Source organism: Carassius auratus, chromosome 27 (genome assembly GCF_003368295.1).
Source record: "Carassius auratus strain Wakin chromosome 27, ASM336829v1, whole genome shotgun sequence".
Taxonomy (NCBI): domain Eukaryota; kingdom Metazoa; phylum Chordata; class Actinopteri; order Cypriniformes; family Cyprinidae; genus Carassius; species Carassius auratus.
This window is the reverse complement of record NC_039269.1, coordinates 14,379,377-14,397,104: the sequence shown is the minus strand read 5'-3', so window position 1 is coordinate 14,397,104 and position 17,728 is coordinate 14,379,377. Positions and strand designations below refer to the sequence as shown.

The 17,728-nt window shown below is 38.9% G+C and overlaps 1 protein-coding gene across 6 annotated transcripts in view; it reads right to left on the bottom strand.

The window, feature by feature from the left end:
• Positions 1–17,728, bottom strand: part of LOC113045587 (agrin-like) — a 141,155-nt gene that overhangs the window by 11,823 nt on the left and 111,604 nt on the right. For 4 of the 6 annotated variants that reach the window (XM_026206024.1, XM_026206025.1, XM_026206026.1 and 1 more), the window contains exons 19-30: positions 15,966–16,093; positions 13,503–13,617; positions 11,488–11,607; positions 10,954–11,295; positions 9,620–9,812; positions 9,273–9,488; positions 8,614–8,843; positions 6,382–6,516; positions 3,991–4,081; positions 3,250–3,414; positions 2,960–3,071; positions 1,720–1,731 (exon numbers count right to left, since the gene is read on the bottom strand). In XM_026206024.1, the coding sequence (XP_026061809.1) occupies positions 1,720–1,731; positions 2,960–3,071; positions 3,250–3,414; positions 3,991–4,081; positions 6,382–6,516; positions 8,614–8,843; positions 9,273–9,488; positions 9,620–9,812; positions 10,954–11,295; positions 11,488–11,607; positions 13,503–13,617; positions 15,966–16,093 (1,859 nt within the window). The remainder of the gene's footprint in view (positions 1–1,719; positions 1,732–2,959; positions 3,072–3,249; positions 3,415–3,990; positions 4,082–6,381; positions 6,517–8,613; positions 8,844–9,272; positions 9,489–9,619; positions 9,813–10,953; positions 11,296–11,487; positions 11,608–13,502; positions 13,618–15,965; positions 16,094–17,728) is intronic. The other 2 variants (XM_026206027.1, XM_026206029.1) reach the window with 1 other exon arrangement.

The window sequence follows — 17,728 nt, the reverse complement described above, 5'->3', positions numbered from 1 at the left end:
ATTAGGATGATTGATAAGGATGCTTTTTTTAAATGAAAGAATGTAATGGATGCCTAATTGTTCCTCGGACCTTTAAAATCTTGAGTTGTAAACTCTAATTGGTGTAAAGAGTACAATGCAGATGACCATGAAATGAGCGTTTCTCCAACCTGTGTTAAAATCGCTTTGGTTACAGAGGGATTTTTCTGTGAGAGGCTCTACTTGAATAGAATTACAAATCTTTATTTTATGTAGGCCAATAATTGCCTTGGGGGAAAGGCAAGTTAATTGCCGGGGAAAAAAAAAGATGGGACATCAACAGCAATGCCAATTTCTGATGTGTGGTCCAGCTCTCATTCCGGAGATATAAAAAGAAGAATAGCTAAGTACGGATACAAGCGAAGGCTTGAAAAGCTCTGGCTACGGACCCAGAGGCCAGTCCAAGCATGCGTTTGGGCCAAGACAGCATAGCCAGGAATGTTTTCACCCAGCTGCTGTTTCGTGTGGTCCGAGACGTGTGCAATGAGAAGTCTTGACACAAAGCTGCAATGCACCGACAGCCACAGGCTGGGAGAGACATTTTCTCTCTGCCGTTCTCTGCCAACACAAGCTGAGACTGAGACTGAGACTGAGCAGGTGAAGTGAATAGCTAACTGTCATTGTTATTTAGGTAGTTTGCCCAAGGGCCCAGAAACATCATGCCCACTTAAACTGGCACATGCCCCCTCCAATTTTAGAGCCAAGAATTTGGTAGAAATGCAGATCATTTGCTTTAAACTGAAAATTATATTGTTTTAAAAAAAAGTCAAAGTTGTTCACAATCAAAATCATCACTAGCTGTCAGGTTCAGAAGGTTTCCTTGCAATAAATAAATAAATACATTAAAACCCAATAATATTATACATTAATTAAAATAAAAAAAAAAACTTAAAATGTCTCTTTATTAATTATATAATATCATTCTAAAGTCTAGGGTTGGAAGAAAAGTAATGCTTTTATTCAGCAATGATTAATTTAATTGATCAAAAGTGACATTAAATACATTTAATGTTGCAAAACACAGCATAAGATGGATAACATAAGAGACATCTAACCCTATCCCAAAAATTCATCTGAACATCTGAAACCCCTAGGATTCTTAAAAGAAACTCTACCACTAGACTATCATGTCTCGCACTTATTTATAGAATGTATTTCTCTGGCCATGTCTTATGTTGCCTAGGGCAGGAAATGAGCCAAGACTGTCACTGGTACCACCTTAAAAAAAAAAGAAAAGAAAGTAAGACACCCTTGAAGGGTCCAAAAACAAATGTGCCAAAAGACCAACCCCTAGCTCTGTACCACACACTCTTCCTCTCACATCTCTTTCTTCTCTTGATAACACTCCCTTTCTCTCCTACACCAGCAGCATTTCTTTCGCAGTCTACATCCACAGCGATGTGGTTTAATGGCCCTCCCACACAAGACTAATGAAGACATTTCATTGTTGTCGGAAGGGTGCTGAAACAATGGTGGTCAAATGATAACTCTCTCCCTTGTCGCCCCCATACCAGCTGGTCTCTGCTTCACTTTTTTCAGCATATGGAATAGTTTTAAGACGAGAAAAAAAAACCTTGCCTTCGTTTCGTTTGATCCTCTACCAGATCTTGACTAATGGACAATGAAGCTGAAATGGACAGTTGCTTTTGGTGGGAATGAGAATGTGGATTCGAGAAAGCGATTTCAGACTTCAGTCATTACCTTGCGTGATTTCTTATATCCAGACAGCACACAAAAAGAGCACAGGGGAAGGAAGAAAAAAAAATGTTACCAGTGTAGAAAACAGAGAGGATGTCAGTACACACAGAACAGAACCACATGCAGTCAACTGTAATCCTGAGGAATAAATATTCACAGGCGTAGCTCAAGCAAGACTTTTAGCATGCAGCTCACAAGTAAATAAATATATGTGTGCACAGTGCCTCGGAAACAAATTTTCAGAGTAAATCAGAAATTGCATTAAAGTTGCGCTATGTTTTACACTACTGCACCCGCATTATTTATATTTGCTTTATGATATGGGAGTGTAGTTAGAGTCTGTTCAGTGGAACAGCTGAGGCCATCGAAGCAAAATGAAAGCATTTCTCTCCGGGTTTCGCTGCAGACGGAACAAGACCCTTCTGGTTTCTTCACAGTTTGTTCGTCTCTCATCCTCTCACGCTCTTGCTTTAATAAGATTTGCCTTCCTCTACTGCTGAAATGAAACACAATTATCATACCTAGGAAGATTTAATGGCGAAAAAGGCACACTTAAGTGCCTACGCGTAAGACTACATCAAGCTGATCACAAATTACATTATTTAGAATAACTGGAGGATGAGAGAGTTTTGAGATTATTACACGGCCTCGATTCGTGCACGAGAGCGTCCCGATTGTTCTGCTGTCGTACTTCGGGTTTGACACGAGCTCAGACAGAGGCTGCTGGGATTGATCTGAGTGGGTGCCAATCCATAGCACAACATACAGAGTCACTTCCACATGGCAATTAAAAGCAAATGGAGGGCAAAAGACCACAAGTATGAGGCATAAAAGAGGGACGTATTGAAAGCTTCCCACACATGCACCCCAGACCCCGCGTGAAAAGCAGCAAACTAAACTTCACAGAATGCAAACAAAGCATGACTTTCTGGTGAATATCAATTAGCATCATGGTAATATCATGGTTTCTTTTAAATGTACCATGATAATACCATAGTATTATCTGAAATGTCAATATCATGGAATGTGAATATGGTAGTCATTCAATACCATGTTTTATAGTGGGGTCTAAAGTTTTTGGTATTTTAGAATCTTAATTTAGTCATTTTTTAATCACAGTTGACACTGCCAGCATAGCAATTTGAGTAACAAGTGGAGTCAACAGCTAGTATGACTTGTTCTTATAAAGAAGGGTAATGTTTGTGGCCTATAGGTCAGCATTAGCATTAGAGAGATCTCTTACCGGCGCCTCTCCTCTGACGGGGTCTTTGCCGTTAATGCTGATCTCTCCTTTTCTGCTGGCCCTCTCCAGACTCACTGTGTTCCATTCGTTCAGCTTGATTTTTTCTTTACTCCTGTAGCAAACACACACAAAAAGATAGCAAAAATGTTTATTTGCCCCTCTAAATGAACGAAATACGAAAATAAACCCAAAAGCTACAGCTAGATAACTGAAAGAGTAACTGAACACAACCCAGCGGAGTCATTTAAATTGAACTGCATTTGAATATAACTATAGAGAGTGCTGTTTACCTAATGACAGCTGGCCCTTTGCCCAGATCATATCGAAACTCTAGGATACCATCATTCAGGGAGAGAGAGATGAAATCTCCTTTGCCGTCAGTCTTTTGACCGTTGTAGAAGATCATTCCTTTGGAGTCGTTGGCCAACAGAACCACAGTCAAGCTGAACTTTTGCCTATGAACGAATAAGTATAGTTCAATTATACACATAAGAGAGGTTTTCTTCCTTGTGTGAGAAACAATGTTTGCATTTAGCTAGCAAATATGCCTCAACATTTGTGGAAACGGATGGACTAATTACGGAGTTAACAGCTCAAACAACTGAACATAATTACTGAAATCAAATCCAACATGTCCGAAATCGAAATGAACTTCAAATGAGCATAATTAAACAAGTGGTGTTTGCCAAGTATTTCTTTTAATAATGGTCTGAGAAAAGGCATCATTAAAAAGATATTTGGTCTGAAAAGAAGCGTAGATATTTAGTAACTGTTAAAAATTATTATTAACAATAATACAGAAAAACGTTACACAAAATATGTTTCTTTAATTTATTGTATGATTGACACCATCATTATTATTGTATTAATAATATACAGCACACCACAGAATTATTAATATACAAGACACTATCATATAAAATAGAATTATTCTACTTAATAAAATCATGTTACTAACATACAAATATAACACTACTATGTGCATTATTATATTAAATGCAATAAACAATAGTCAATATTTAATGTAATACCTCAGATCCTGGCCGTAGAGATGAAGGCCCTTGAGCTCCAGGAAAGAGTCTCCAGTAAAGTAAGGAATGTAAGCGCCTCCCTTGTCTGACACTGGAAAATGTGAAAAAGTCTATTATGCTTAGCAGATAACAATGTGTTTGAGATGTTCCTCCAATTATAAGCCCAGACAGTGACACTGTATATAGCTTACATAATCACACATACACTCACACACATCAGCACATAGCACTGCCACTCAGCTCAGCATGCGACCTGTAGTAATTACACAGGATGAGCGCATGCTCAGTCTGGGATGGTAGACTGAGATTAAAAATCTAATTAGCTATAGTTTAACACAGCCGCAGCTTCGCTATTGTACTACAAGACACACCACTTTCATACACCACAATAAAGTGAGGAGTCAAAATGGAAAGTTACAAAGTGCACTGCAGAAATAGCAGCTCAGCAATTGGCAGCATTCAACAGTACAGGATGCTTGGTAAATTACTGAAAACTGAACAATCCTTCCTTTACATATTAATTTTGAAATATTCCATTAAGCTATAGCATTTTTTATTTGAAACATTCCACTTTCACAAAACTAGTAGAAGAGAAAGTATATGACACTTTTGTAAATCACAAACATATTGTAAATTAGCAGTAGAATTAAGGATAGCTAAGCAAACTAGCATTTTTTTTTCACTTTTTTTTCACTGAATATATATATTTTTTCTTTGAAATACACCACATTATGAAAGCAACTGCTTTGTAAACAATTCACTGACTATAGAACTCTTAATTTCTAAATAGCTGCTAATGGATAAATCATGCATTACTTTTTCATTTATTCTTTATTTATTCTTTCGGCCAGCAGTGCTTTAGAGACAATAGTGTAGTGTAACTCTTAAGAGTCAAGTGTTTCCTGATTAGACTTTTACGTAACAAATTTCCTTCTTTCAGCATGCTGCATGTGTTTTCCCTTCAGACCTTGCCCATAAGGGCGCACTCTCCTGTAACTGACTTAGTCATTTCACAAAAGCCAAACAGTGCGGGACAGTCTCTTATCTGAAACAGCCACTCTCCCTGGACACTTTGCCCGACTGACTTCCCATTAATCATGATGTGCAGCTGACTGATAGAATTACTCATCTCATTGATTCAAGCCATAAAAAAAAACACTCTGTCTGATGGATGTGCTCAAATCATTGATTCTGGTTCAACTCAATTTATTTTAATCACTCGCTAATGGAGACTTTCTTAGACAAAAAGGTGACTCTCTGGCCCCTCTCATATGATAGTTGAACAGGTGCTTGGATTTGTGTGCAATGACATATTGCAGTTCTGGAGTACCTTGTGAATGATGAAACTGGCCCGCCCACTATTAGTGATATCATATTGTTAATAAAAATACTGGAATAGTATCGCTGATACAGACAGGCAGCAATGATAGTCATGAAAATGAAGCTTTTCAAGTTTTTAACAGTCAGTAAAGACTTGATGGTGATGTAAATGATTTGGAAGCTCTACAATGTGTGACAATCAGGTTCAAAAACAGTTATAAACTGTATGTGCTTCTGTTGACTGAGCCCACACTATTTAAACTTATCTATGTAAATTATTATGTTTAAACAGCTGGAATCTTCATGAGAAACTACACTCCTTAAGATTCTGCAAGAAATCTCCACCAATAATTATTGAATTCCTTCAAATCAAAGTTTGTTTGTTTAATTTGGTTGATGGCTTTTAGCTCTTTATTGAAGTTTTTTTTTTTTTTCTATAGAAAAAATGAATGGGAAAAATATTTCCAGAACCAATGCTGCTGAAAAAAGTGGGTACGCACTATTGCAAGAAATAGGCTTATTTAACCTACATTTAAAGGGGTTCATGTCCTAGTCTATAGGGCTGGACCCAACCCCCCACCTTCCATCTGTTGGAATTTTAATGAGGTGAGAGAGAGCAGTGCAACAGAGTGAGAGTCCTAATAAAAGCTTTGAAATGGCATCAAAACGAAGCATCTCTTCCCTGGTTAGGGTCCAGCTCCCATAGGAGAGAAATCCCCCCACCCCACCTACTGTACCATATGCTTGATCTTCCAGTTCAGGATGGCAACTCAGACACAGTGTGAAAGGGAAAAGAATTTCAAATCACCTCCCAGGTGCTGACTCTCCATTATACTGGTAAAACCTATTTTACAGTATGGTGCCCACTGAAGAATCTCACTTTGACCTCCCCACCATAACATCAGCCCTTTTTTCCCTTGACAATTCTACAGCAAATATCAAATAAGTCAGACCAAACGATCCTAACAAAAATCAATACTGAAATTACAACTGAGAAGCAGCAGTTATTTCAGTCCTTAGGGCAGTCGATACGCTCATTTACTGTAGTTTTACTATGATGTAGTACTGTACCTTTTTCACAGTGCTTGCCTTCAAGTCCCATTGGACATTCACATTTGTATCCTCCCTCTGGAAGGACCTGGCACCGTGATGGCGGGTGACATTTATTGGGGTCACAAGGGTTGTGGGCATCAGCGCAAGTTGGACCTGTAAACAGAAATTGTGGCATAAACAAAAGATGATAAGAAGGTCACTTGGAGAGAAATCAAACAACTTCCTGTCAACCCTAATACAAACTGGCGTGTTAAGTCACAGATTCACGGTAAGAAGAGGAGGAGATGGACCACTGGCAATGAAATGAATCAGAGAAATTAATTTGCCGCCCATCGGAGCCAATCAGAATGGTTTGTTTAATAGCTATATTATCTGAAAAATATAAATACTGTGAAAAAAAGTTTTTTTTACCATGATTCGAGCTAAATAAGTTAAATTCATGATACCAGTGTTGTCGGATCTTATTGCCGATATAAAATATGTTATTTAAACTTGACTTTGACAAACTGTTTGAGATTCAGCTGCCTGGAAATGTTACAAAGATGGACTGAGTCAGCATATGTCAGAATATGAATTTGCACCTAAATACACTCTTAAAAGGAATGGTTCCGAAAGGGGTGGGGGTGGGGGGTTTGCAGCGATGCAATAGAACAATTTGGACACCATTTAAGTGGACAGGAAGACGTGAACATCTTGGATAGCACAGGGGTGCGTAAATTATCAAGAAATTTTTGAATGAACAAATCCTTTAAAGGTTCTTCATGGAACCACAGATTCTGATAAAGAAGCTTTCTTTTTAAGAGTGTAGAGGTTTTCTAATAGAATTCTTTTTTACATTATTACCAATTTAGATTATGCCATAGTGCTTCACGTCGTGCTTGAGTGCCCTCCTGGTTTGAGAGACTGAAACTCTATCAGGTCAGCGCTTCTAGTCTCATCAGAACACTCCCATCATCACAAAGAAGATAGTAGGAGATCACGCCAGAGGCGGCAACTGCTGCTTGCTGTAATGAAAGACCTTCTCTGCTAGGTGTCTCTCTCTTTTGCTCTCTCATGGAGACAGTGCGCAAACCCTCCAACTTACAATCCTGCTCTTTAAACATTAAAGGTTAACCCACATATTTATCCCTCCAGCCAATTTCTTTGTGTACACTTCTACTTCAAAGGGTCTTCATTTTCCTACACACCTCATTGCAGCCATTCTGCAGCACTGAAATAAAGTGGTGGATATTGAACTGTATTATAATAAAGCTTGTTCAATAAAGTCTTGTGAGCAGAACAACAGAGCAATTCACTCTGGGCGATATTTCAAATGTCTGGAGCAACACGGCAAGATAGAGAGAGAGAAAAAAAGTGAAGTTAAGTGAACAGAGAACACTGTATCTTCTGTGTGGATGACTCCTACCGTTCTTTATGCTGTGAGAAACCAAAGATACAGGAGATACAGGACATACAGGAGAAAGCCAGAAACAGTAATTACAAGGCCAAGCACAACAGTGGAATATATACTATCCTTCACAAGTTTAGAGCTGGTAAGGTTTCTTGATGTTTTAATAGATTATTCCTTTTATGCACACCAAGGCTGCATTTATTTGTTAAAAATACAATTAAAGCTGTTATGGTGTAAAATTATTTTAATAGTGTTATTATTTTTGTAACATTATCAGTTCTGCCTTGTAAAAAATAAAATGAAAAAAATTCCCTCTAAGATCCAAGACACAGCTACAACTTTCTGTCTGGCAGCATCACCATCAAATGTGTTGGTGTTTTACAGTCAAGCGGTTTTGAGAATCTGAAATCCATTTGTGAATCTTGCTCTGAAGATGACCTGAGCCAATTTTGTTGAAGATTGGACAAACTTCATGTGGCAGACATTGAAAAATGTTCATCATAACATTGGCATTAAGAATAAATTGGCACTGGAAATACTGAGACCTGTCCTGATGGCTGTGCCAAATGCTTTGCTTAAAGTAAATTAATGCTATTTAATTTCCATTATTAAATTATTTTCCAGAAAACACATTTCTCTCCCAAAGGCTCATTAAAATAATGCAAAAACAATATACAATATATAAAATATACTATACTATACATATATATATATAGCAAAAATATGCTAAATATTCTTACAAATATTAATGTATATGTAATATGTTGAGGTATTTCTGTTTTATTTTATTTAAACACACACTTTAAACATAGAAACAAGAGAAACCCTACGTGTCCATTTAAGTGAAAAGATGTACTTACCAGAGAAACCATTGACACATTTGCAGTGGAACAACTCTGCTTCTTTGACCTGGCAAGAAGCTCCATTCTTGCAGGGGTTCGGCAGGCATGGATTGTTGCCACACTCTCCCACGCCTGAACCGTACAGAATGCTGTTGCCATTCTCTTGCAGGTTATAGACAAGGTTGTTGACGTCCAGCAAGCGGATGCAGCCCACCAGGCCTGTTGAAACTGATGTCTTCTCCTTTACACTGCAAGAACAAGTGAGGTCTTGTCAGTCCTTTCTTCCTTAATGCTCATCTTAATTCTTTAATGACATGGAAACTGAAACAACAGCGTGAAATTTTTAAAGGAAAAAAACAAATAAAAAACAAAGACGTCATCTTCTCATTTGAGAAAAAACACTATTTTCCTTACTGAGAACAGATGGAAAAACATTCAATTACACTCAAGTGGTGTTTCACAACATCTTTGATTGATGCTAATTTGATTTGGCTATTTCTGCTCAATCTTATTAAGTCATATTAGCTGTTCTGGCAGGTTTCTGCAAACACGCGAAGACAATCTTAGACCGTCAGTGGTTTAGGTTATTATTTTCCATATTGTTTCATTATGGCTTCTAACAAGACTAAAGAGGCTCTTGTTAGTGTTATTCGGAGGCGTTCTGGAGCTTCTCTTACTCTGGTATCATGTCTTCAAGCACTCCTCCGATGAAAAGGTCTGTGTCCAGGTTGAGTCCATCTGTTCCTGGGGGACTTTGTCCTTCAATGCTCGGCTCATTGTCCACACTCAGCATGGCATTACGCCTGTTACGCATTACTACGAGCTGATGCCAACGACCCGGTCTTACCAGGACCTTACTGATCACTGAAGCCGTCCCAGAACCAGTGTTAAACCTTCACAGAGAAAAATCACAAAATAAAATGGTTAATGGATCTGTAATGGTCATGAAAATCAATCCGAATAAGAAATGATTTCCATCCCTACAGCATGTAACAAATGTAGGGGTTTTTCACTGGTTACTTACCTGAGCTCCACATGTCCTTGAACCAGTGCCAGAGACAAGAAGTCTTTTTTGCCTTTTTGGTCATTGTACAGCAATATCCCTGTCATTTCCGAAGCCCTGAACTCCATGGCAATGCGCACAGTGTGGTAGGCCTTCATGGTTTGGAAAGCCAGATAAGACTTACCACCAAAGGATGGGATGAAGTACTTTATAACTGAGTAGGACAGATAGAGAAGGTCATCAGAGACTCTCAACTTGGCCGTCAACCCCTTAACAGTCTGCTTTCTACTGATAAAGTGACAAACAAAACTCAGGCATGTCTCCCTCAGATAACACAGATATCCCATCAATACTACAGTGATGCACCATTCAGTTTGTGTTATATTCCATAGTGTGAAAAAAAAACATAAGATGAAGTACAAAGATGAGTACCATAGTTCTCCCTGGACTTTTCTCCGTTAGACATTGACATTCCAGACAGAAAATCCCCATGCTCAGAAATGTATCAACACCTCTCTCTCTTTCTCTCTTGGCTGTCTCTCACCCTTTCCTCGGGAGGATGCAAGGCTGATGAAGCCTTCTCTCTACATCACTCTTTAATGACCTGATTGATCAGAGGAAGTGTTTGAGGGCTGCTTACAAGCCTTTAATTAGTGGCTTTTTTCACCTCACAGTGGTTTGATACTAACTAAAGTTCATCGATGTAATTAGTGTCAATTATAACCTGACACAGCTGCAAAAGGTAGTTATATATCCCTATCCCACCAACAGAGACAAAGAATTGATCTAAAATTTCTTCAGAGTAACAGCAGGGCTACAAAATTAAATTCAATCCTTATTGAATACTTTTTTCAAAGGATTCAAATAATGTATGCCAGAATATTAATAATAGATAACAACAGTTATAAATAATGGATATTTAATTGCAATCGTTTATTTATAATAATTAATATTCAAACATATCTGAAATATTCAAGTGTTCTTCTATTGTGGTTTATTTTTAATACCAAAAGAAGGTTCAAAAGAAACAGGAAACAATACTTTGCTTGAAGAAAATTATAATAATAGAATTAAATGCTAGGTTATTTATTATTAATGAGTGCATTATAAATTTGCAAAACAAATAAAAAAATAAAGAAAAGTTAAATTTTCATGAAAATAACATAAAAATGCAACAAATAAATCTTAAATGGTCCTAAAAATTTGTCTGTTTTATTAAGGAATATATATATATATATATTTTTCTGTTGATTATGTGGTCATTAAAATTTGACCTGGTTTTGATTTTATGAGATTCACCCTTTCAATTAGTTTTTCCTGCAATGCACAAATTTTCTTTTTCTAGTTCCCCTCACCTTTCTCACACACGGCTCCTCCTCTTCCTGCAGGACAGATGCAGGTGAAGTCATTATCCTCCTCCTCGCAGGTTCCACCGTGACGGCAGGGCTGGGAGTCGCACGGCCTGTTGGGGTGGACAGTCAGTCTGTTCTTCAGGGAGACTGTGGTCGTGGGGGCCTGAGATGGAGTGGTGGTGGCTGGTTCGGCTGTGGTAGTCCTGCGGCTGGTGAAGGGTCGTCTGGTGGTGGTCGGGCGGAGAGTGGTAAATGCAGTAGTGGGAGACAATATTGTGGTGGTGGGAGTTGTGACTGACGCCACGGTGGTTGTTGTGGTCGTGAAGAAAGGAACAGCTGAAAGACCTAAAATATTGACAGTCAGGGTAGACATATTTAATTCTTGACAAATGAAACCGAGGCTGAGACATACAGTCTGATGTTCAATAAGCTGGATCTTTTGAGCCATTTGAGTCCTGGGGTCACTCATGGCTATCAAATGCCAGCTTGAAGAGCAATCACATTCAACAAAAGAGAAAAATAAAAAAGACAGGTTACCATAGGTGGTGATGCGGATGTTCTCTTTCTCAGGTTTCTTCACAGCTATACCAGTGTCTTTAGATGCATTTAGCTGTTTGAGAAGGGCTCCCTCAATATCCTTCACACTGAACCTTGTGTCTGTAGCATGAGAACACAACATTAAACAGAGCCAGAGGTGAACCTTTTGCACAGCAGAGTATGAAGAAACAACACTAACCAGCTTTCTGCCAATATATACAGAAAAGCCTGCGTGTAATAAGTCCTTGGGAGAAGCTGTTCTTGAACCAACATGCATTTCAGGGACGTTGGGATGATACACTCTAATAACACTTCCACAGATGGCCCTGTTACTGGCCACCACAGACTGCCTTTATGACGGGCGCTTGCGCTAGAATTGTGCTCTTGTGCCGCTGAAGGGGACCAATAAAAAGAGAATAGTGAAGGAGATTTTTATCAGCTAGTGTGATGCTCAGGGTTTTAAAAAGAATGAGAAGTGATGGAGACTGAAATTTCAGAACCCCTTGCTGATAAATTGCCTTGCTAAAAAGGCCACGCTCTCTGACCGCTCCAGCAGACAAAAAAGACGAGAGCCGCATCTTCAGGAATTCTTTTACTTAAATTATATGCCTCAATCTGCTGTGTTGACTTATTATTTTCTTCAAACATACAAGGGAGTTTATATGTTCTTTTTATTTCTTGCCATGGCCACGTTTCTAAAGGAGCACAGACTTGGGGGAATTTTGATGTGGGAGGAGGGTATAAGTCAGACTGTGTGCTTTGTGTGCTAGAGCCACTTTAGAAATAAATTAGAAGCAGCTTGAAAAAAGAAAGTAAATAAAACAGGATATCCAAAAAACAGAAGGACTCGGGGAGACAGATAATAAACAACATCGGGGGCAAAAACAGTGGTGTATTTTTGTGCAAAAAGTCTTCACTAAGCACATTCAATGCAGTTTAATCCAGATAAATGCACTGAAATATTTACAATTATTCTTGTCAGTGCAACACACATCACTAAAAAAAATTAGCCTAATTTTTTAGACAGTTTTTCAGTTATCTTAAATATTGCACTATTACCATCCATGGAAAGTTGGTGGCAAACAATTTTATTAAAGGGATGTTTGTTGTCATGGCAACTGTTATCAATCAGTGATGAACAAATTATGGAGAAAAGCATTATAACTGGGCATACATCCAGATGTGCATTGCAGTTAAGTGCACTTTCAGCAAGAGAATGGATTGGGTAGTGATGCTGTACTATTGTGGCGTAGCATGCAAGACATGCTTAGTTTCAAGTCTGCAAGTGTTACTGGTCCTACTCAGTCTGGATTTGAACCAGGATCAATCAGCACGGGAGTTAGGTGCGCCAACAAGGACACTCAAGACAGCAGTCCATAGCCCTAGTCACTAATGCGCCTCTTTAAGCCATGGGAGTTTCTGTACACCTATTAGCTGGCCTCTGTATCACTAACCTACCATCCGGGTCATGGCACCAATGTAACTTCCCATCGGGTCACGACACCAATGTAACTTGTCCTACTCACAATGCTCCAAGCAGGATTCAAATTAGCACCAAGTGGACACCTCTTTACAGCCACTAGTTGCCCTTTAATTACACAAGATTACTAAAAGTGTCCACATTGTGCTCAGTGCTGATTTTGTGGGGGAGTTTGAGCCATTAGATCAGGGGTGCCAAACTCAATTCCTGGAAGCCTACAGTCCTGCAGAGTTTAGCTTCAATCATAATTAAACACACCTGATCCAGCTATAAAGTCTTTCAGCACTATTTTAAAAATACAGGTATGTGAGTTGGAGTAGGGTTGGAACTTAACTCTGTAGAACTGCGGTCCTCAAGTAGATAAATTTGGCACCCCTGCATTAAATTATTATGTAATAGTGTGTTGGCGACTGAAACGATGCAAACAATATGTTCACATAAAACATTATCATTGGGCACAATTCATTCTCAGTGATCACAGGGAGACCTTTTTTGATTGAACAATCTTTAAGAAAAACTTTTGGTGCAACTTTACCTGGGTCAAAGTGAGTCTCAATAAAGGCTATTATGGAGTTGCTGGGAGCCAGATTCTTCACACGGACACTCTTGAAGTCTTTCTGGACATCTGATTTACGGAACAATTCATTCAACTGGAGAAATTAAAAGCAGAAACAAAGTAAGACAGAGAAAAACAGAAAAGCAAATGCCCCAGTGCAGTGTGTGAACTGGTAATAAGCTTGATATGCCGAATCTAGTTTTTGTTCACAGCACATTCCTCCACAAGATGAGAAAGTGTGTCAGTGGAAAAACTCTACTAAACTCCACCAGGTCTCGGTGCACAAACTGAAATTTAACTACAGCGAAGAAGTAATTACAGGAACACGTTTCGAAGTCAGTGGTAAATGTCACATTACAACATTGCTGTTAGTTAAGAATCGGCGCAGTTTCCACCTTGGTACATGTACTGTCACTGATTTGGTATAATGTAAGAGGAGCTTAGTTGCTGCTGTTTCCCTGAATATAAACACCATTTCACCAAAACCAAATTCATTTCAGTGCACCTAATTGGTCAAAATTAGAGAAAACGAGAAGTGGTTTCCAATTAGGATGCACTCAGATGACTCACAAACCACTTTCTGAGTTGTTCTAGTGCTTTCTGACGTGTGTGCACATTCTGTTAGAGTGGCTCAGCAGGAGGTCCATCGAGTCCCCCATTCAAGTCACCCAAGGGCCTTGTGTTTTCCTTCTTCACTCTTTTCATTCACAGCTGCACTTGAATTTGGAAAAGCGCATAGTTGTCGCAGACATAACCGCTTTTGCCTCTAGGCTGACCCTGTGAGTTCATTGTACTTTTGGATCCATGCTGGGAAAGAAAGGAAAAAGGAGACGCTTCCTCCCTTCCTTTAGGCCTCACTGGAGAGGCCCCCAACAAAACCAGGCTGCCCAGCATTGCCGGATGGAAATGTTGACCCAGAAACTGGTCTCTATTCTTAGAAGCTGCTTACACAGAGTCCAGCAAACATGGTTGAAATGAAGTGAAGGGAAAGACAGGGTGGAAATTTAGAGGCTTGAAGGTGAACCATTTAAATTGCTGACTCTTTACTGACGATGGCCCAATTTGAGGTTTGGACCTCACTGAGTAAGAGAGTGAAGTATGGGGGATTAGCTTTCTGTGTCAGCTAGAGCTCTCCTAGAGAAAGGCTGATTACATCCTCGCTTAGTCCCTGTCGGGAATCTCGGTCATAGCACTTGCTAACATTAGTGATAAGATTAGTGATTAGATAAGTGTAACTCATTATCGCACTGCTCTTCATCCCCACACACGGCCTAAATGGGTTAAAAAGCCGAGAACAAATCACCCGCTTCTTCAGCAGATTCCAGCAGGTAGTTTGCAGTGTCAGGTGAAGAATGCAAGAAAAACTCAGTGAGGGAAGCTACGCTATCCGTATGTCAAAAGTATCCGTGCACTGAGGCCAAAATACCAGCCAGTGTTGATACCGTTAACTATAACTATTATTATAAGTGCTTTGTAATTAAAACTAAAAAAAAAAAGTCTATAAAAACATAAAATCGACAAAAGTTTATTCAAATAAAATCTAAACTAATTAAATTGACAAACGCACATTCAATTAAAATAAAAAAATTACACTAAAATTAAAATGTAAAATCTAAAAATAAAACATAATTATAAATATTAGTAAACATAATAGTATAATTAATAATATCTGTCAGTCTATCTTGTTTCAAATTTTTCACTATCATTATTATCTTACTGTGTTTTTTTGGTTCTATTTATGATTTATGAGTCTCCCATGTTCCTGGTTTTTAGTCTTTGTAATGTACCTTACAATTTTTTTGAATAAATCATTAAAAATTATAAATCGAATGAAAAAAAAAAAAAAAACAAAAAAAAAAACAACACTCACTGAATTGAATTGTCAAAATGTGCAGTGTTTAATTGATTGAGAAATACTTGAAAGCTACATGCCATTGTTTTAATTTAATTTATTTATATTTAACTAAGTCACTGTGAAATTTAAACAGCATATTAGTTTTATGCTAATGAACTGATTTTCCAGAGATTGACAGATCACCAGACACATGTTTTTTCAATAGTCGCATTCAACTTATTCCTCTGGATAATTCCACCTATTATCACAATGCATTTCGCATTAATTCCCATAGGGACAACCTCAAGAGAAAAGAGAATGGATAAAGGAGTAAAAGGTAGATACAACAAGAAAAGCATCTGTCATAAACAGAAAGCTAATCTTCAATAAAGTTTCAGTGATTCTGTTCCTTTTTTAACAGCTACAGTTTTTTGAAAAAGCTGAGCTACTGCCACACGACTGAAAAATGAAACATCACTAAAGCAGCATAAAAGTAGTTTTGATAGTATTTTCTATCAAATAAAATAAATCTGTAACCGAAATCAGAACTTTTTTTCAAAACTAAACTAAAAAGGAACTCAAGTATAAGTTTGAGCTGCATAACTCACAGCGCTTTCGATGCTCCGGGCCGTTTCGCCGAACAACTCTGACTTGGGGTCCTCCATCTCAGGTGTGTAGAAGACCTCCTGATCCTCTACCTTATCCAGGTGCAGTAAGCCGCTGAAACGCATGGTGGCTGTGGGCAAGGCAGGGAAGCATATATGGTTACATAAAAGACACTTTGATGAAACAGACAGTGCCAGTCCACTCTCAGCCACACACACTTATGGTTGGTGCAATGCCAGTCTGTAAGTTAGTGATGGAGCTTCTGTGAGGTTAGTCGTGGGGTTCACCGAGTGGGGAAAGAGAGATTCATTTGCAGTGGAGGTGGAAGTATAGGGAAATATGTAAGAATATGGATGAAGATCTGGAAGGAAGGATGGACTGGAGTTTACCAGACCGAGACTCTTCCCAAAAGCTGGCATGGAGGACTGAGTGGAAAGAGATCGGTTAGACAGCGACACTGACATACATTGGACAATATATAAGATAATAGGTTAAAAGACAATTTCATATGTCCCGACTAGGGTCGGGGTCATCATTAAACATTGCTTTAAGTTTATTGCTGACCTTTCTCATTGACACTAATAAGCGGAAAAAGTGAGAGAGGATCAGAGGGCTGTTTTTACATGACTGAGAGAAATAAATCATGAATAAACAACTGAAGCAGAGCAGGGAGAGGGCCTGATGCTGGGTTCTGTGCAGCATGTAATCAGCTGAACAAATTGCCCAAATCAATCATGCCGGCCAGACTCCAGCTTGGCTGGGCCCAGGATAAGCACTTGTATGATTATCGTGAAAGATAGCCGTAATTGTCTTCTAATCCCAGAAACGGGTGAGTGACAGAAGCTGGTTAAAACTGCATGATAAGGGTCTTTTTCCACAGACACACATCACCTCGTATCTGATGGAGCTTTCAAAAAGGAGCAAATGGGGGAGATTTGAATGTGAAGAGAGATGGAGGGAAACAGCGATCAGATTCTAAATCGGAAACATCTGAGGACAGGAATTTCCCATGGAGCACAAAGACATGTGGAGAAATCTGGCTTTAGATGTGGATTCAAATTAAAGTCTCAAATTCTCAGCCACAATCCGGCTATGCTCCGTAATTTCTAGAGTGTACTCATTAAAACTGTACTTATCCTTGGTAACAAAGAGTCCAGATGGCATTCTGTTGTACAATGAGCTATGTACTGTAATTTTAATTTACACTAGATATGTAAAATCATTCTTAACAAACATTTTTTCATTTATTCAGTGGGGTAGGGTAGATGGATCTAAGACTCCATAGAGGCAGCAGGGGTAAACTGCACTGCTTGCTGTTTTCAGCCTTACAGTAAAACAGTTTAATACGAGGGGGAGTTCTCCTTAGTGCTTGAGAGACATGGGGATAGCTCGAGCTGAGAGCAGAGACTGAGCGCAATGGACATTAGGACCCTCGCTCCCGGCCACTGTGACACGTCGACAATAAACGGTGGGGAGTTACGAGACCCAGCTGACGGATATGAGAAGAGACGTGAGCACTTGACCTACTGTTCCCATACAGAGAGCACAAAACATCTGCCTGCTACTGCCTATCTGTCCCATATCGATTAGTCTCCATTGTGTGTAATTTCTGCTCTTATAAAACAGATGGGGCTGGTGAGAGAAAACGGTTTGAGTGTGTATGGACGCATCTGGTCTAATGCCACTTTGAACACATTTGGAGACTTTGTTTATCCATTTGCCACAGCTACTGAAACTGAACCTGCTCCCCTGCATCTGAAATACT